A 20599-nucleotide genomic window follows, 5' to 3' on the forward strand; every position below is an offset into this window, starting at 1 on the left:
TGCCCCCAGACCAGCATCATCGCGCTACTCTGAGTCCCGGCACCGTTCCGAGTCCCGGCACCACGCGTACCCTACATGCCGGTCTGACTCATGGCGCTGGTCCGACTCGTGGCACTGGTCTCGCAGCCCCGACCCTCAGAGCGGTTCCCGCTTAAGGTGGTCATTGGCTGACAGGTTGTGGTCCTGCTTGAGGTCCAGATGGCGCTCTGAGATCTCGCGGCTCTGCTTGGACCTACATCACTCTGCGCACTGCTCCCCATCGTGGCAACGAGACTCGTTAAGTCTCCAGACCCAGCACAAACTCTGGAACCAGCCCCACCTGTCATGGAGGCTATCCCTGGTACTCAGGAAGACCCGGACCCAACAGACCAGGGGGCTATTTTGGACCCGGCTCTCCCAGTAGCATCTTCCTCGTTTTCCCCTGATGAGGCTGTGGTGGGCACGTCCACATCCGGCCCACCTCCTATGGACTTCAGGGCTCTACAGGAGCTTCTCCAGCGAGTGGCCCTGAACATGAACCTCCAAGTGGAGGAGGTTATGGAAGAAGGGCCCTCCAGGCTGGCTTTGCTGATGAACAAAATGATTCAATCCAACGCCAAAACAATTTGGCAGACTCCAGCCTCCATTCCCTCCACAGCCAAGGGAGTTGAAAGAAAGTACTTTGTCCCCACCAAGGGGTATGAATACCTCTTTACCCATCCTTCCCCATGTTCCCTCGTGGTGGATGCGGTAAATGAAAAAGAGAGGCAGGTCAACAGGGGCCCGCCCCTAGATCAAAGGATGTGAAATGACTGGATATCTTTGGGAGGCAGGTTTATTCTACTGGTGATCAACTCGCAATCCTCAGCAAATACCACTACAACTCGTGGTCTGTGATCCTAAAGTTCCAGGAGCTCCTCCCATCTGAGTCACGGATGGAGCTGGGGGCCATTGCTGAGGAGGGTAGACTAGTGGCCCACGCATCTCTCCAAGGCTCCCTCGATGCCGCAGATGCGGCAGCATGTACTCTGGCATCGCCATGCGATGAAATGCCTGGCTCCAGTCATCAGGTCTTCCACCTGAAGTACAACAGACGATCCAGGATCTTCCATTCGATGGTGAAGGCTTATTTGCCAAACAGACTGATTCGAGACTGCATACCTTGAAAGATTCGTGAAACACCATTAAATCTTTAGGCATGCATATCTTGGCAACTCAAAGAAAGCCGTTCAAGCTTCAGCCCACCCAACAGCACTCCTTCCCTGCCAGACCCAGGAAGGACGTCTCCCGCAGAAGGAAAAGATACTCTCGGCGTAGGCCATCACGCCCCCCTCCTGGGCAGGGCCAGGGGCAGTCCAAGCCCCCCCACCGGGCTCTAAGTGCCCATTTTGAAGATGCGCACAAGGACGGATTACCAGTCCACAACCCGGTCAGCTCTCCTCCCTTTCTGAACCGTTTATCGCGCTTCTACCACGCATGGTCCCTTATTACATCAGACCAATGTGTCCTCCGCATGGTAGAGGTGGGATATTCTATCCACTTCTGTTCCACTCCACCCTGCCACCGCCCTTGCCCGTCCCTCTTCAGGGACCCCTCTCACGAGCAACTTCTTATTCAAGAGGTGCAGTCACTCCTCGCTTTAGTAGTGGTGGAGGAGGTGCCTCGGGAGCTCAGGGGCAAGGGTTTCTACTCACATTACTTCCCGTTCAGCCTGTGCACAGCCCCCCGCGTCTTCACCAAATGGGCATAGCAGTTGTGGCATCTTCACCGACATCACATACGCATCTACCCGTACCTAGACGACTGGCTCATATGGGGTCGATCTCGCCAGCAAGTTCAGTCTCAGGTGCAGATGGTCACAGATACGTTCGACCGCTTGGGCATCATTTTGAATGTCAGCAAGTCTGTTCTCACCCCAACCCGAACAATAGAGTTTATCGGGGCAGTCCTGGATGCAAACCAAGTGAGAGCATTTCTCCCAGAGGCCCGACGTCTGGCTCTTGCGAACATAATCACCAACCTTTGCAGGTTTCCCACTACTACAGCAAGGCAGTGTCTCAAGCTGCTGGGTCACATGGCATCCTACACTTCCGTGGTGCAGCATGCCAGACTGAGGCTCGGGCCCCCACAGACGTGGTTGGCGTCCGCGTATTGCCCGGGCTGCAACAACCTGGACATGGTGCTCATAGTCCCAAGCCATACTCTCAATTCCCTGCGCTGGTGGCTGGACCCCCACATGGTGGGAGCTGGGGTTCCATTCCTCCCTCCTCAGCCCACTCTGACCCTGGTAACGGATGCATCTGCGCTGGGATGGGGGGCACACCTCGGGAGCCTGACAACGCGGGGTTTATGGCAGGTAAAAGAACTAACCCTGCATATCAATGTCAAGGAACTCAGGGCTATCCGCCTCGCATGCCAAGCGTTCCTGTCCCGCCTACAGGGCCATTGTGTAGCAGTATTGACAGACAACACCATGGCCATGTTTTATCTGAAGAAACAAAGCAGAGCCTGGTCGTCTCCCCTTTGCCAGGAAGCCCTTCTACTGTGGGAATTCTGTTTAGCCCACTCCATCCTTCTTCAAGCTTCATACCTGCCGGGTGTTCAGAACGAACTGGCAGACAGCTTGAGCAGACGTTTTCTTATGCACGAATGGTCGATTCGTCCAGACATTATCCGCTCCGTTTTCCGCAGCTGGGGGTTTCCCCGAATCAATCTGTTTGCTTCGTGGACCAGCCTTCTGCTCCTTCCGGGGTCACAGTCCGGGCTTGATTGCGGATGCCTCCTTGATCCCGTGGTCCGGCCAATTGCTTTATGCCTTCCTGCCATTTCCTCTAGTCCACAAGGTACTCCTCAAGGTCTGCAGGGACAAGGCGGACGTCATACTGGTGGCCCCAGCTTGGCCTCACCAGGTACCCGACTCTTTTGGATCTGTCCATCCGGGCCCCGCTGCGTCTGCCTCTCACCCCTGACCTCATCTCACAGAACCACGGTCGTCTCCTACACCCAGATCTTCAGTCACTCCACCTCATGGTTTGGAGGATCCGTGGTTGAACCAGGCTGAGCGTGCCTTTTCAGACTTGATAAGACAGGTGCTCCCGGAAAGCCGTAAACCTTCTACCAGAATTACGTACGAAGCAAAATGGAAAAGGTTTTCCATCTGGTGTGCTCAACGGCAGGTGCTCCTGCTCCAAGCTTCAATCCCGTACATCCTGGACTACCTGGTGCACTTGAAGGACCAACACCTAGCTTTCGACTTACTTGCTTAAGGTTCACCTCGCGGCTATCTCGGCATTTCACCCGGGTGTGGCCTGGCGTTCCGTGTTCGCACACCCCATCGTGGGACACTTCCCGAAAGGCCTGGAAAAAGTTCATCCCCCGATAAAACCGCCTGTGTCGGCCTGGGACCTTAATTTGGTCCTTTTCCGTCTTATGGGTCCCCCTTTCAAGCCGCTGGCTTCCTGCTCACATCTCTACCTCTCCTGGAAGGTCGCCTTCCTAGTGACCATTACCTCAGCACAACGGGTTTCCGAGCTACGGGTTCTCACGTGAGACTGCCATATACCATTTTCCATAAGGATAAAGTTCATTTGAGGCCTCATCCAGCTTTCCTACCAAAAGTTGTATCCTGTTTCCATGTCAGCCAGGACATTTTCCTGCTGGTTTTCTATCCAAAACCACATGCTGATCTTCGAGAACAGCAGCTGCATTCACTGGATGTCAGAAGAGTGCTCACCTTCTACATAGACTGGACAAAGCCATTCCACAAGACAACCCAGTTGTTTGTCGCCATCGCGGAACGAATGACAGGTGCACCGGTTTCCTCCCAGCGAATATCTTCACGGATCACTGCGTGTATCCGCACTTATTATAACCTAGCAAATGTCGCCTGCTGTTATGGCTCATTCCACGAGGGCTCAGGCCTCGTCAGCAGCCTTCCTGGCACACGTACCCCTCCAGGAAATCTGCAGGGCTGCCACATGGGCCTTGGTGCACACCTTCACGTCGCACTACACCATCGTCCACTAATCTCGTGATGATGCGGCCTTCAGCAGGGCGATTCTTCAGTCTGCAATACCTTGACTCCAATCCCACCTCCAAGGTAAGGCTTGGGAGTCACCTAACTGGAATTGATATGAGCAAGCACTTGAAGAAGAAAAAATGGGGGTCCTTTTCTGTAACTGTTGTTCTTCGAGATGTGCTGCTCATGTCTATTCCATTCCCTCCCACCTTCCCCTTGTTGGAGTAGCCAGCAAGAAGGAACTGAAGGGGGGTCGGGCCGGCAGGATCATATACAGAGCATCATATCGGCGCCACTCCAGGGGGCTCCATAGCCGGCCCGACGGGTATCTGCTAGGGAAAATGTTTCCAACATCCATGTACACGGCACATGCGCATACCTAACTGGAGCAACACATCTCGAAGAACAACAGTTACAGAAAGGTGAGTAACCATTTTTTCCTAACAGCCAGAAATTTTCTGTTGTGAATGGATCCACTGACTCCTTTTGAAAGATCCAGGGTGGATAGCTTTAAGAAGGTCTCAGATGGAATAAAAGTTGAACAGCTCCATAACCAAGTGGCTGTGTTTGGCCAGCTTGTTGGGGAGACAAGGTTGTTGAGAGTGGAATGTCTCCATGCTGATTCTTTGAGTAAGCAATCTGTGCTTCAGGGTCTGAGGACAGATTTGATTACTGGTGTTTCATAGCAGAACAGTTTTATGGCTGAATGCTTAAGGATGCAGGGGAGAGCAAGCAAACTCTCACCCTCAGACTCTTTGGATTTGTGTGGTATTTCTTTAAGACAGAGTCCGGCCTTGGAATTGGTAGCAATTAAGGAAAACTGGTGAACAGGCTCCTGTCTGTGTTGATGCAAAGTACCTGGCTAACAGAGGGAAGAAAGACTTGCTAATAGTTAGCAAAGAGAGCACACCCAATCAGCCAATAGATTCTGTTAAGCAAGAGAAATCAGGGTTTGATCCTAGAGGACAAAGAGAAAAAACGAGAACTTAATTTTGCAAAGGGAAGCGACGGGTTAACCCTAAAAGACCCAAACCCTAATGGTATTGAGCCAAAGGTGTGGCATGACAAAAATAATTGTAGATGGACATAGCAATGAATTTGTTGTTATTGCTAATGGTGATTTTTGTAACTAATGTGTTGCTAATACCAAGAACTGTAAAAATGTACAATGTGCCTAATCTTTTGGAAAATCCCTTGAACATGTTAAGAGTGATACATAAGAACACACTTTATGTTAAAAGGCCTTGTAATGATGATGTTGCACAGTTAGTGCCTGTAAACAGTCTTGTAACTTTTCCCAGGAGAAAAGACATTCCAGACCTGATGTGCTGTATGAAAAGGGAAACTGAGGCACACTACCATATTGCTTTCACGGCTAAATGCCAAGATTCCTACGCTATGGACAACATTAATATCTACATTGTCTTGATATTATTTGGGTTCCAAACATTTGTCAGAGCTTGTATAAATAAAGTAGCTATGTTCTTTAGCTCTTGGCAAGTTCACATGAGACATACGGGAGCCATGCTGCAAGAGCAGATCCAGTCCACTATTGTTCTAACCAAGTTTTACCTTGAGTTTGTAAAGAGATTCAATCATGTTATTGAACATGACTTTGATAAACCATTTCTGTTATACACTGGTACGCCTTCTAACCCAATACTAGCTGTAGTAAGACAGAACCAAGGATGGGGAAGCTCTTGGGATGCAGTTAGCGATCTTTGTGTCATCCCTTCCTGCATCAGTTTTGCATTGGGGGTTGATACCAGTCAGCTCTGTGTTTTTGGGGAACCAGGGCACAGTGTCTGGCCTGTCTGACTCATGAGGGACACCCCCCCCCCCCCGACGGTTTCTGCTTGAAACAAGACCAATCAGAGAAAAGGCTTGCAGAGAGCAGTAAAGGGCGTTGGGAGACACACCTAGACCCCTCCTGACAAGGGTGACAAGATTAAGACATCTCCATTTGCATACAGAATGGAGAGCAGAGACAACTCCCCTAGCCTCATCTGCATGAAAGATGGGACAGGGATAAGCATACAGAATGAAGAACAGAGAAACGCACTGAACTCTGGGACCAGAAAAGCAGGGAAGCACTGCATCATGGGAATCTCTGCTACAGATGTTAATGAACCTAGGTTGGATATTAATAAACACTATTTCACTAGGAGGGTGGTGAAGCACTGGAATGCGTTACCTAGGGAGGTGGTGGAATCTCCTTCCTTGGTGGTTTTTAAGGCCCGGCTTGACAAAGCCCTGGCTGGGATGATTTAGTGGGAATTGGTCCTGCTTTGAGCAGGGGGTTGGACTAGATGACGTCCTGACGTCCCTTCCAACCTTGATATTCTATGATTCTATGATTCTAACCTACGCCTGCCCACACCCAGCTCAGCAGTTATCAGACCAATTCTAGTAATGAATCCTTGACTGATATCCAAAATACTGAAGCAGCCTAATTGCATTGTGAGCTTCCTGGAAGAAAACACCACCCATAGCCAAGAGTGATCAGCTCCTATTGTCTAGCCTAAGAAAACCTTTGAGTCATCAGTTTACTCATAAACAAATCTAGTGTTCTCCCTTGAACTGTTGTTGTTTCTCTACAAAACCCCTACCTATGTTCAAGTAAGTGTTCTGATGCTTAGATCCGAACTATGCATCAGTTCCACTGGGACTCCATCTTCTCCTGACTGATCGTGCTGGGGGTTCTGCCTGTCTCCAGCACTCTGGATCCTGAGCTACTACCATCACCTGGGAACCCCGACCAGTTCAAGCCTCATGGAGGGGGTGAGATCCCCCTCTTTCTCTCTCTCTGTTTTCCTTTCTACCTTACATTATTAAAGGTTAATACCTATGTTATGTTGGTTTAGCCCTCTTTGTGTAGTTATCACTAGTATTGAATAAATAACTTTTATGGTTAAGCTGGTTGCTTTTCTCTCTCTTGCTGAACTTTACTCTTCTGTGTTTTTAGCTTCCCCCATGTATTCTGCAGCAATGCTGCTTTTACCTAAGCTAAAGATCCCTGCAGCGCCCAAAATACTGTGGGGTTTGCTCATCAAGTAGGTTACTACCAGTACAATTGTGATGTGAGAGTGAGGATAGGGACATGCTGAGTCTGGGATTGTAGCGGGGTGGTTACCCCGCTCCTGCCTGGAAGGGCTTGAAATCAGCCCTGGGAGAGGGCTGTGGCAGGAAAAGTGGGGCTGATTGGGGAAGCAGCTGGGCCATGCCCCAATCAGGCCTCATCTGGCCCTATATAAGAGACTGGGAGCCAGGAGCTCAGCAGTCTCTCTTTGCCTTCAGAGAGAGAGGGACCTGGCTGCTGGGAAGCTCAGGGTGCCTAGAGTGAGGCAGGGCTGGGGAAAGGCCAGAGGGGCTGGGGAGTTCTAGGCTGGCAACTCCCCAGGCTGCAGGGCCTGGTCCAAGGCCATAGAGGCACTGGGTTGCAGAGAGGCAGCAGGTCCAGACCCAACCTTGCCTATGATGAATGGCTGGCACTGCAGTCTGCCCCAGGGCGGGGGGCAAGTTGGTGACTGGCAGTAGCCTACAACTGAGGTGAGGTGGGGAAGGGGGTGGGGATTCCCCAGGGAGGGAAGACCCTGAGACTGAGGGGTGTACTGCCAGGGGGCAGCACCCCAGATAACAGGCCACTGGAGTCCAGGGAGGGATACTGGCCTGCACAGGGCGCTCCAAGGCTGGAAATGAGCTAATTCCCAGACAGTACCAGAAGGAGGCGCCGCAGGGGTGAGTCCTGCCTCGCTACAGGGACACATAAGGGTGGCAGCTTGGAAGTGCTGCTTGACCCAGTCTATTGAGCCCAGGGGCACATAAGGGGGGACAGCTTGAAAGTGCTGCTTGACCCAGCCCATTGAGTCCACGGACATATAAGGGGTCAGCTTGAAAGTGCTGATTGACCCAGTCTGGTCAGACGTGCTCTGTTTATGTATGTATGTGTGTGCTCATCCGGCTCTGGGGCTGGAGGAACACAGCCCTAGGAAACCTAGGTTCTGCAGGATAGCTCCATTGGGAGGGGCCTTGCATAAGGGAGAAGTAGAGCTCCATATGAAAACACATGACACATGAGTTATTGAAGTCCTCAAATCGTGGTTTAATGACCTCAAGGTGCAGAGAATCCTCCAGCAAGTGACCCGTGCCCCACGCTGCAGAGGAAGGCAAAAAAACCTCCAGGGCCTCTGCCAATCTGCCCTGGAGGAAAATTCCTTCCCGACCCCAAATATGGCGATCAGTTAAACCCTGAGCATGTGGGCAAGACTCACCAGCCAGCACCCAGGAAAGAATTCTCTGTAGTAACTCAGATCCCACCCCATCTAACATCCCATCACAGACCATTGAGCATATGTGACAAATTGGAGAAATGGTCTGAGGTAAACAGGATGAAGTTTCAGAGAAGCAGCCGTGTTAGTCTGTATCCGCAAAAAGAACAGGAGTACTTGTGGCACCTTAGAGACTAACAAATATGCATCCGAAGAAGTGGGCTGTAGTCCACAAAAGCTTATGCTCTAATAAATTTGTTAGTCTCTAAGGTGCCACAAGTACTCCTGTTCTTTTTGAGGATGAAGTTTAATAAAGACAAATGCAAAGTGCTCCACTTAGGAAGGAACTATCAGTTTCACACATAGAGAATGGGAAGAGACTGTCTAGGAAAGAGTACGGCAGAAAGGGGTTATAGTGGACCACAAGCTAAATATGAGTCAACAGTGTGATGCTGTTGCAAAAAAGCAAACATGATTCTGGGATGCATTAACAGGTGCATTGTGAGCAAGACACGAGAAGTCATTCTTCCGCTCTACTCTGCGCTGGTTAGGTCTCAACTGGAGTATTGTGTCCAGCTCTGGGCACTGCCAGGGCCGCCCGGAGGGGGGGGCAAGTGGGGCAATTTGCTCCGGGCCCCGCATGGGCCCCCATGAGAATGTCGGAGGATCCCCCCCGCCTCGCCTTCCCCCATCCCCCGGCACCTCACCGCGCTGCATCCAGGAGCGGCCCTGGACAGCGCTGCAGCCGCGTGGCCTGAGCTCCTCCCACTCAGAGCCGCGTGGTAAGGGGGCAGGGCTCAGAGTTCCAGACCAAGCGGCGGGAGCTCAGGTCCCGTGGAGCCACGCCGCTGCAGCGCTGTCCAGGGCCGCTCCTGGACATGGTGCGCTGAGGCTCTGGGAGAGGGGGGAGGCGGGAGTAAGCAGCATGGTAAGCCCCTCTGAGCTCGACACAGCCCTGACCCCCAGCTCCAAGCCCAGCCCCTCTGAGCCGGACTCCCCCTTGACCCCACCTCCCTCACAGCCCTGACCCCCAGCTCTGAGCCCAGCCCCTCTGAGCCGGACACCTGAGCTGGGATTGAGGGAGGATTTGATAGCTGCTTTCAATTACCTGAAAGGGGATTCCAAAGAGGATGTATCTAGATTGTTCTCAGTGGTACCTGATGACAGAACAAGTAGTAATGGTCTCAAGTTGCAGTTGGGGAGGTTTAGGTTGGATATTAGGAAAAACTTTAGGAGGGTGGTGAAGCACTGGAATGGGTTACCTAGGGAGGTGGTGGAATCTCCTTCCTTAGAGGTTTTTAAGGTCAGGCTTGACAAGGCTCTGGCTGGGATGATTTAGTTGGCAATTGGTCCTGCTTTGAGCAGGGGGTTGGACTAGATGACCTCCTGCGGTCCCTTTCAACCCTGATATTCTATGATTCTATGATTCTATGACCCCACTCCCCCCGCAGCCCTGACCCCCAGCTCTGAGCACAGCCCCTCTGACCCCATCCCCCCACAGCCCTGACCCCCAGCTCTGAGCCCAGCCCCTGTGAGCCGGGCACCCCCCAACCCAAAGTCCAGCTCCCCGCCCAGCCCTGGGCAACAGCAGCAACAACCCATTGGCACCAACCATCACCCAGCGACAGCCCATTATGTAATTGCAAATGTATACATGCCATTAAAGCATTTAATGTTTTAAAATAATGTATTTCGTGTATTTTCAAATTATTAAAAATTAATTTTTAAATGTATTTCACTGGTTATTTTTTACATTTCTAAATAAGTTACTATAGTATTGCAACTTTTTTTTATGGAAGGGGCCCCCAAAATTGCTTTGCCCCAGTCCTCCTGAATCCTCTGGGCGGCCCTGGGCACTGCATTTCAAGAAAGATGTGGAGAAATTGGAGAGGGTCCGGAGAAGAGCAACAAGAATGATTAAAGGTCTAGAGAACATGACCTATGAAGGAAGGCTAAAAGAATTGGGTTTGTTTAGTTTGGAAAAGAGAAGACTGAGAGGGGACATGATAGCAGTTTTCAGGTATCTAAAAGGGTGTCATAAGGAGGAGGGAGAAAACTTGTTCATCTTAGCCTCTAAGGATAGAACAAGAAGTAATGGGCTTAAACTGCAGCAAGGGATGTTTAGATTGGACATTAGGAAAAAGTTCCTAACTGTCAGGGTGGTTAAACACTGGAATAAATTGCCTAGGGAGGTTGTGGAATCTCCATCTCTGGAGATATTTAAGAGTAGGTTAGATAAATGTCTATCAGGGATGGTCTAGACAGTATTTGGTCCTGCCATGAGAGCAGGGGACTGGACTTGATGACTTCTCGAGGTCCCTTCCAGTCCTTGAATCTATGAAAAATCGCAGCCAATGTTGTTTTATTGTTTATATCCCATTATTGTAGCTGTCGTTTTCCCACATATCTATTTAAAGACTTGCTGCACTAGAACTGAACAATGGCCCAACTTGTCCTGTGTTCTTCCTTGAGCAGTGGCCAGTGTGGATGCTAGAAGAGGGTGTAACCATCCATGCTATAAAGCGCCTAACTGTGTAATACCTTCCTGTTTGTGGACATTTTTTCCTAGCTGGTGAGCAGTATAAATCCTTACAGTACATGCTAATTTTAACACTAGCTAGTGTAAATGCAGGTGCTATTTGTATCCATATAAATTCCTAAAATGCTCTACTTAGCTCTGCATGTTGTCTCTTGATTCCAAAATTCTCCAGGCTGCAGATATAAATGGAAAATCTTGTCTTAAAGCCAAACTGATATTGTATAGCAGAGAAAAGTGGGGGACGATGCAAGTCCCATCTTGTTAACATTATGTCACTTTTGTTTTACAGTTATCCTCCATCATAGAGATGCTAGAAAGTGCTTTCTATGGCTTAGACCTTCTAAAGTTACACTCAGTCACAACAAAATTGGTGGGCCGAGTGGAGAAACTAGAGGAGGTAAGATGAGATCCATTTCTTTTTCTTTGGGTTGTTTTGTTAGAGATGACGTCATGCAAAATTAAATGGCACCTAATCGTTTGGCATCTGGAGCCAAATCATGGTGTTCCATTCCTTGTGGGAGAACTGGTAATTAGCCACCATTTCATTTAACTATGTGGCCACTGTCATCATGACCTATGACCGGACATTTGGAGAAAAGAGATCAAGGGATAACATTTCAGAAGTGATTTAGATATTCAAAGATCTTTAGGCACTTAAAAATGCAGATAGGTGCCTAGGCATTTTTGGAAATCCTACTTGATGCCTAGCTGTATCTTTAGATGCCAAAAGGCCTTTGAACATGTGGCCTGTAGTTGCCCAAGTTCCATTTTCTTTCATTGAGGCTTAGATTCCTAAGTGCCTGAGACACTTTTGAAAATGGGACTTAGGTTCCTGTAACAGGGTTCACGACCCGCCCCTCTTCCTGGGGCCCACTTGCTGTCCCCAGTAAGGCTCAGAGAGGCTTCAGGGTTGTGCAACACCCTTGTCTTTATTCACTTAAGGTTGTCCCACCACCACTGTTCATCTATATACAAGCTTTACAGGATTAGTCACCTCCTTTACAGGCAGAGTCAGCCTTCAGCTTGGAGGCCTCCAGTTCCCTCCCTGACTGACTTCTTCCTGGCTGCCCCCTGCTTTCTGGCTCCCTCCCAGTCTTTATAGCCCCTGGCTTGTCAGGCCAGCAGGTGTTGTCAATCCTTAGGCTGGCATCAGGCCTTTTCCATCAGCCCCAATCTGTTTCCCTTGATTGGAGCTGACTGGGCAGGGGCTGATTAGGTGCTTTTGCACCACCACCCTGCTACAGTTCCTAAATCATGTAGGTGCTTTTGAAAATTTTACCTGGCCAGTGTTGCCAATTCTCACAAGTCTTGAGATATTTCATACTCTTCTTAAAACCCCAGTTCCTGGAGTCATGTGATTTTTGTGAGACTCTCAGCTTTCATTTCAAAGAAGAGTAAGATCCCATGGTTATGAAGAAAAGCTTGGAAATGTGACCTAAGTGGGTAACCTAAAATTTTAAAGATTAAACAATAAGAACGTCAAATGTTTTACTTTTGAAGAGCTTCATGATTTCTTGGGGCCTGACTCTTGGTTTTAGAATACTGGGGATTGGCCATGCTGAGCCTGTTTGTAGTAATCCATAAGTGTGTCGGAAGATCACATTTTAGCCACACACAAATATATATGACATCTTGCAACTCAGTCAAGGCAGGTCAATGAGAAGGGTCTCTCAGAAGAGGATGTGGGGTGGGAGGGCAATGCTGTATTTATGAACCCTGTGACTCATGCCCTGTACATAGTGTTTAATGTTTAGATCATTAACCTTTTTGTTACTGGACTAAACTGGAGCCAGTGTGAGCTGCTTCTAAGGTTGCCAAGCATCCGGTTTTCAACCAGAACTCCTGGTCGAAAAGGGACCCTGGTGACTCCGGTTGACACCACTGACCAGGCTGTTAAAAGTCCGGATGGCAGCACAGCAGTGGCTTGGGGCTGAGGCAGGCTCCCTGCCTGCCCTAGCTCTGCGCGGCTCCTGGAAGTGGCTGCCAATTCCCTGCAGCTCCTAGATGCATGGGCGGCCAGGGAGGCTCCACACGCTACTACCGCCCTGAGTGCTGGCTCCGCAGCTCCCATTGGTTGGGATCCGTGGTCCGCGACCAATGGGAGTTGTGGGGGTGGTGCCTGTGGGCGTGAGTGCAGTACACGGAGCCTCCCTGGCCACCCATGTGCCTAGGGGCTGCAGGGACCTGGTGGCCGCTTTCTGAGAGCCACAGTAAGTGCCACTGGGACCCCGCACCCCCATCCGCACCCCAACTCCCTGCCCCAGCCTGGAGTCCCTTCTCACACCCAAACTCCCTCCCGGAGCCTGCACCTTCACCCCTCCAACAGCCCTAGCCCTAAGCCCCCTTCTGCACCCCAAATCCCTCATCCCCAGCCCCACCCCCTCAGCCAGAGCCCATACCCCCTCCTGCACCCCAAACCCCTCATCCCTGGCCTCACCCCAGAGCCTACACCCCCAGCCGGACCCCTCACCCCCCTCCTCCCAACCCACTGCCCCAGCCTGGTGAAAGTGAGTGAGGGTGGGGGAGACTGAGTGAGGGAGAGTGAGTGAGCCTCCAAAGTTGCAGGCTTTAAGTGAAAACAGCTGTGCATATCTCTCTATCCATGTTATAGAGGGCAGACAATTTATGAGTTTACCCTGTATTAGCTTTATACAGAGTAAAACAGATTTATTTGGGGTTTGGATCCCATTGGGAACTGGGTGTCTGGGTGCTGGAGGCAGATAACCTGCTAAGCTGTTTTCAGTTAAATCTGCAGCTTTGGGGGTGTCAGGGTTCCCTCCCCACTCTGAACTTTGGGGTACAGATGTGGGGACCCGGATGAAAGACCGCCTAAGCTTATATTCCACCAGCTTAGGTTAAAAACTTTCCCAAAGCACAAATTCCTTTCCTTGTCCTTGGACGGTATTATTGCCACCACCAAGTGATTTAACAAACATTCAGGGAGGGGCCACTTGGAACCGTATCTCCTCCAAAATATCCCCCAAGCCGCCTCACCCCCTTTCCTGGGGGGGCTTGAGAATAATATACCAATGGATAGGTTAACAAAGTGGGCACAGACCAAATCCTTGGTTTTTAGGACACTGAAAATCAGTCAGGTTCTTAAAAGAAGAATTTCATTAAAAAAAAAAGTAAAAGAATCACACCTGCAAAATCAGGATGGAAGATAACTTTACAGGGTAAATAAAAAGATTTAAAACACAGGATTCCCCTCTAGGCTCAACTTCAAAGTGACAAAAACAGGAATAAACCTCCCTCTTACCATAGGGAAAGTTCATAAGCTAAAACAAAAGATAATCTAACACATTTCCTTGCTATTACTTTCAATTTCTGTAATTTTTAGATGTATCAGTTCAGGATCTTTTTAGGAGCTGAGTTACCTGCTTGGTCTCTCTCTTTGTCCCGAGAGGGAACCAACAAAGAGAGCACAAACAAAACCTTCCCCCCCGCCCTGCCCCAGATTTGAAAGTATCTTCTTTGCCCATTAGTCCTTCTGGTCAGGTGCCAACTAGGTTAATTGAACTGATTAACCCCTTACAGGTAAGTGATTCTGAACTTCTGGCCAGGAGGGATTTATGTTACTGCATACATAAAGGTTGTTACCCTTCCCTTTATATTTATGATAGGGGGCATGGCCTGGACCTGGGTCTGTGTTGCAGTAGGCTAGCGTGTTTGGCTCGACAAGGCAGGGTTCTGGAAGTCCCAAGCTGGCAGGGAGAACGGGCTCAGAGGTAATTCCAGCACATCAGTTGACAGTCCCAAGAGGGTCTCTGTGACTGAACCAGTCACTGTGGCGTAGTTGAACAGAATCTGTGCACAGCTGATTGCTTTGAGACACTGGTAGTGATTTTAAGTGAGTTTTAAGTGTGGTGGCTGGAGAACAGACAAAGTGGCTACTGGTTTGTTATTTTCTGTTTGTTTATTTTGGGTAAGGGAAATAGAGGCAGGAAAATCAGCAAAATGAGTGACAGTAAGGCTCAGAAGAAGCTAGAACTGCACAGGTTGCAGATTGCTGAGAAGGAAAATGAACATAAAAGACAGATGGAATTAAGAGAAATGGAGATTAATGTGCAATTTTCCCAGGAAAAAGCTGCTCACGAAAGAGCCATGGAAGCCCAAAGGTTAGCACAGCAAGCTGCTCAGGAGGAGAAGGAACGAGAGAGGCAGCAGGCCCTGGAGTTAAGAGACAAACCCAAATTGAGATCCAGAAGCATGAACTGGCTGTAATGGAGTGGAAGAGACAGAACCCTTCAGCAGCTGGCTCCACTTCACCCAAAATCCATAAATGGGAGCGGTTATGTCCACCATATGATGAATCCAGTGATATTGCCGAGTATTTCATCACCTTTGAGAGACTGTGCACTCTCCATGCAATTCCTGAGGATCAAAAGATGACTACTTTCGTTGCAAAATTGAGTGGGAGAGCTCTGGACATATTCAATAAGATGTCTATTACTGATGCTTCAAACTATGGTATATTTAAGGAACTGGTTTTGAAACAGTTTCAGATTATACCTGAAAGCTACAGGGTTAAATTCAGGACCCTTAAAAGGGGAACTGGATTGAGTAATGTGGCTTATGTAAATGAAATGAGAGATTTGTTAGACAAGTGGGTGAGGGGAAAAGGCATTACAAGCTTTGAAGAAATGTGTGATTTGGTTGTTCAGGAACAGTTCCTGAATATGTTCAGTGACGATATAAAACAGGATTTGTGGGACAAAAAGATGGATGCAGTGGGTAAATCAGCTGCAATTAAACATAAACCACTGGCAGAGTGGTACAGGGTTGGTGGAAAACAGAATCACCATTTACTCCTGGGAAAAAGGAGGCTGGGCGTTCACCTCCCCATTTCCCTGTTACTCGTCCCAAGTCTCCTATACAAGCGGAGCCCAGAAGATGCTATCATTGTAATTCCACTAAGCACCTGAGGAATAAATGTCCTGGGCTGAGTGGGAACAGGCTCCAGGTAACACATGAAGCTGCTGCTTTTCAGAGCACAGGGTTATCCCAGGTTACTGCCACTTTCCACACAGGATTTGTAAAGGTTGCTTCTACACAAACAAGCAGTGAGCATATGCATGCTGTTAAGCTTAATGGCAAAGTGCTCCAAGGTTGGAGGGATACCGGTGCAGAGATTTCTGTGGTCAGGAGGGACCTGATCCATGAGAAGGATTTGTTACCAAGAAAAATGGCAGAATTAGAATTGGCGGAAGGTTACAAAGTCCTTGCACCTTTAGCTAAGGTACACATGGAAACTGGTGATTTGCAGGCTGAACTAACTGTTGCAGCGGTGGCACATAATTTTGCACTGTTTCTACTGGGGAATGATTGTTTTGATGTGGCAGAATCTGTCCCAAGGTTGTTGGCAGCAAGAAGGAATCTTGTGCTGAAAGCCCCAGAGGGGAGGGTGAAGTCACAGGAGCTGCTGGGGAAATGGGAGAGTGTCTAATTCCTCTGTAGCAGGGGAAAATGTACCGTTGGGGGCAGGGATGGTTGAGACCTGGGGCCCAAGACTGGTCCCTGCGGGAGGGGTGGATAGAGCCAGCTCCTGTCCCGTGATCATCTCCCTTGGGGAGAGGGATGTTCCACCTGGTAACAGGGGGGCCTTCCCAGCTGCTGACTGCCAGGAAGTTGCAGGTCAGCACGGGACAGGCCCTGCCTTAGGGTGCACAGGGACATGTATCCCGGAAATGAAGTTGGGGTCCTGACAACCACTGCAGTGGGAACAGACCCCAAGGGCTCTGTAGCTGGAAGCAAGCCGAACCTGAGTGAAAGGGCGGAGGGGGGGGATTTTGCTGGCCAGTGAAGGGTCTGTCATAGCTGGTAGTTTTGAGCCCACAGCTGGATCAGGGTCACCTTCTCTTTTGGAGGACACAGGGGTGTCTGCCTTGCGGGGAACCCAGAGAGGGAAGTCCATATGGAAGGTGAGGGTGGACAGGAGGGTCTGTCCACCTTTTGTAGGAAGGCATCTGAAATGCCAGACTCCTCACCTGTGGATCAGGTATTAAGGGAAGACTGATGGTCAAATCTCCTGGAGGGAAGAGTCCACCCAGCTGACCTTTTGGGAACAGAGAATGGGGTGACTGAGGGGATCTTACCAATCCAAAGCACTGCATTAAAAGATGTTGTTCCTGCTATGCTTGTAGAAACTAACATTTTTCTCTTCAAGGCAGGAGAAGGAAAAACTTTGCATTTGGGAAGCTTCACAAGCTGGTGGGGCCCAACAGAAAGAGATTCCAGATGGAAGGGCCAAGGGCAGGCATGGTTTCAGTGCACCCTTTCCTTCCCAAAACCCCAAACACATACCTGAATTGAGAGCCTTCACCAAAGAGACAGGAGACTCTGTGTCAAAACCCCTACTATGGTACACAAAGGGATTGGAAAATGCAATGGACACTGAACGAGCTAAACTGTGTGAACAGAGCCTGTCCGCCATAGATTTGCTGGTTATCTTGTCTCTTTGGCTACTTCATCTATGGGTCAAGACAAAGGAGTTAATACTAATGGTAAACCCTTTGAAGATGTGTAACATACCAGATCTCTGGAAAAAACTTTTGTTCATGCTAGGGATGGTAACAAGACAGTCCCACAAGCGGGTTGTTTTTCATCTTATACTTGTAAACAGGCTGGAAGCTTGGCACAGCAGCAAAAGCATAACAGGCGTACACTACTGTGTGGAAGGGGAAACTGAGGCACACCGCCTCATGGCATTGGTGGCTAAATGCCAAGAAACCTACACTTTAACAGATATTGCTATCTGCATTCTGTTAGCAATGCTACACCCCAACAAGTTTTCGGGTACCTGGGGACCAGGAACCCAGAACTTTGTAAGAACCCTTATGAATAGCATTATAGTGTTTAATAGTGCTGGATGGGGGTATGACCAGAGCTGAACCGGAATTTTAAATGTACTGCCTCCACCATGGACGGTGTCCAAGTCTCTGGCTGTAAGTTCAGGAGGAGGACGTGACGTTGCACTCCATATGCTTTATGAAAATATGTTTATGAATGTGAATATAATGTAACTGGAATATGCTTTATGCAAAAGGTCTCTTGTAAGGTATCATTACAAAGCTTATAATCTACTGAGTGCGTTCATCCTATTTGCGTGCATATATCATTCTTGTATCTGAAGTTAGAAATATGAAGTATAACTCTGAGGTCATAGAATCATAGAATCATAGAATATCAGAGTTGGAAGGGACCTCAAGAGGTCATCTAGTCCAACCCCCTGCTCAAAGCAGGACCAATTCCCAGCTACATCATCCCAGCCAGGGCTTTGTCAAGCCGGGCCTTAAAAACCTCCAAGGAAGGAGACTCCACCACCTCCCTAGGTAACGCATTCCAGTGTTTCACCACCCTCCTAGTGAAATAGTTTTTCCTGATATCCAACCTGGACTTCCCCCACCGCAACTTGAGACCATTGCTCCTTGTTCTGTCATCTGCCACCACTGAGAACAGCCGAGCTCCATCCTCTTTGGAACCCCCCTTCAGGTAGTTGAAGGCTGCTATCAAATCCCCCCTCATTCTTCTCTTCTGGAGACTAAACAATCCCAGTTCTCTCAGCCTCTCCTCATAAGTCATATGCTCCAGACCCCTAATCATTTTTGTTGCCCTCCGCTGGACTCTTTCCAATTTTTCCACATCCTTCTTGTAGTGTGGGGCCCAAAACTGGACACAGTACTCCAGATGAGGCCTCACCAATGTCGAATAAAGGGGAACGATCACGTTCCTCGATCTGCTGGCAATGCCCCTACTTATACAGCCCAAAATGCCGTTAGCCTTCTTGGCAACAAGAGCACACTGTTGACTCATATCCAGCTTCTTGTCCACTGTGACCCCTAGGTCCTTTTCAGCAGAACTGCTACCTAGCCATTCGGTCCCTAGTCTGTAGCAGTGCATGGGATTCTTCCGTCCTAAGTGCAGGACTCTGCACTTGTCCTTGTTGAACCTCATCAGGTTTTTTTCTGCCCAATCCTCTAATTTGTCTAGGTCCCTCTGTATCCGATCCCTACCCTCTAGTGTATCTACCACGCCTCCTAGTTTAGTGTCATCTGCAAACTTGCTAAGAGTGCAGTCCACACCATCCTCCAGATCATTAATAAAGATATTAAACAAAACCGGCCCCAGGACCGACCCTTGGGGCACTCCACTTGAAACCGGCTGCCAACTAGACATGGAGCCATTGATCACTACCCGTTGAGCCCGACGATCTAGCCAGCTTTCTATCCACCTTACAGTCCATTCATCCAGCCCATACTTCTTTAACTTGGTGGCAAGAATACTGTGGGAGACAGTATCAAAAGCTTTGCTAAAGTCAAGAAATAACACATCCACTGCTTTCCCCTCATCCACAGAGCCAGTTATCTCATCATAGAAGGCAATTAAGTTAGTCAGGCACGACTTCCCCTTCGTGAATCCATGCTGACTGTTCCTGATCACTTTCCTTTCCTCTAAATGTTTCATAATTGATTCCTTGAGGACCTGCTCCATAATTTTTCCAGGGACTGAGGTGAGGCTGACTGGCCTGTAGTTCCCCGGATCCTCCTTCTTCCCTTTTTTAAAGATGGGCACTACATCAGCCTTTTTCCAGTCATCTGGGACCTCCCCCGATCGCCATGAGTTTTCAAAAATAATGGCTAATGGCTCTGCAATCTCACCCGCCAACTCCTTTAGCACCCTCGGATGCAGCGCATCCGGCCCCATGGACTTGTGCACGTCCAGTTTTTCTAAATAGTCCTGAACCACTTCTTTCTCCACAGAGGGTTGGTCACCTTCTCCCCATGCTGTACTGCCCAGTGCAGCAATCTGGGAGCTGACCTTGTGCGTGAAGACAGAGGCAAAAAAATCATTGAGTACATTAGCTTTTTCCTCATCCTCGGTCACTAGGTTGCCTCCCTCATTCAGTAAGGGGCCCACACTTTCCTTGATTTTCTTCTTGTTGCTAACATACCTGAAGAAACCCTTCTTGTTACTCTTAACATCTCTTGCTAACTGCAACTCCAAGTGTGATTTGGCCTTCCTGATTTCACTCCTGCACGCCTGAGCAATATTTTTATACTCCTCCCTGGTCATTTGTTCAATCTTCCACTTCTTATAAGCCTCTTTTTTGCGTTTAAGATCAGCAAGGATTTCACTGTTTAGCCAAGCTGGTCGCCTGCCATATTTACTATTCTTTCTACACATCGGGATGGTTTGTTCCTGCAACCTCAATAAGGATTCTTTAAAATACAGCCAGCTCTCCTGGACCCCTTTGCCCTTCATGTTATTCTCCCAGGGGATCCTGCCCATCTGTTCCCTGAGGGAGTCAAAGTCTGCTTTTCTGAAGTCCAGGGTCCATATTCTGCTGCTCTCCTTTCTTCCTTGTGTCAGGATCCTGAACTCGACCATCTCATGGTCACTGCCTCCCAGGTTCCCATCCACTTTTGCTTCCCCTATTGTAATTATGCAAAGTGTGGGCCATTAATGGTGGTTTAGAATCTTGATGGCTCCCATTGACTAGGACAATTGGTTGTAAATGGTTTATTTACCTGCAAGCCTTCCTGTGTAGTGTGGGCCATTCCGTGGGTAATAAAGAATGAGGTCTCACAGGGACACGTGACCATGTCACCTGATAATGAAATCCATCTTAAATCTGGTACTTTTCCATTTAGAAAGAGGAAAAGAGAGACAAAAGAGGAAGAGAGACAAAAGATTCCCGCCTTGTGCCAAAACTATAAAAGGAGCAGGACAGAGGGGCCTGCCAGTCATGAGAAAGCCCCTGTTTTCCACCTAAGATGACTGCTGGAACTAACAAGA

General features: G+C 49.0%; 1 protein-coding gene across 4 annotated transcripts in view; it reads left to right on the top strand.

Moving 5' to 3' along the window:
• Positions 1-20599, top strand: part of OLFML2B (olfactomedin like 2B) — a 103241-nt gene that overhangs the window by 28969 nt on the left and 53673 nt on the right. For 2 of the 4 annotated variants that reach the window (XM_065555749.1, XM_005310729.5), the window contains exon 3: positions 11094-11201. The exons of the other annotated variants lie outside the window; for them this stretch is intronic. In XM_065555749.1, the coding sequence (XP_065411821.1) occupies positions 11094-11201 (108 nt within the window). The remainder of the gene's footprint in view (positions 1-11093; positions 11202-20599) is intronic. 4 annotated transcript variants of the gene reach the window in all.

Source organism: Chrysemys picta, chromosome 8, assembly GCF_011386835.1.
Source record: "Chrysemys picta bellii isolate R12L10 chromosome 8, ASM1138683v2, whole genome shotgun sequence".
Lineage (NCBI taxonomy): Eukaryota > Metazoa > Chordata > Testudines > Emydidae > Chrysemys > Chrysemys picta.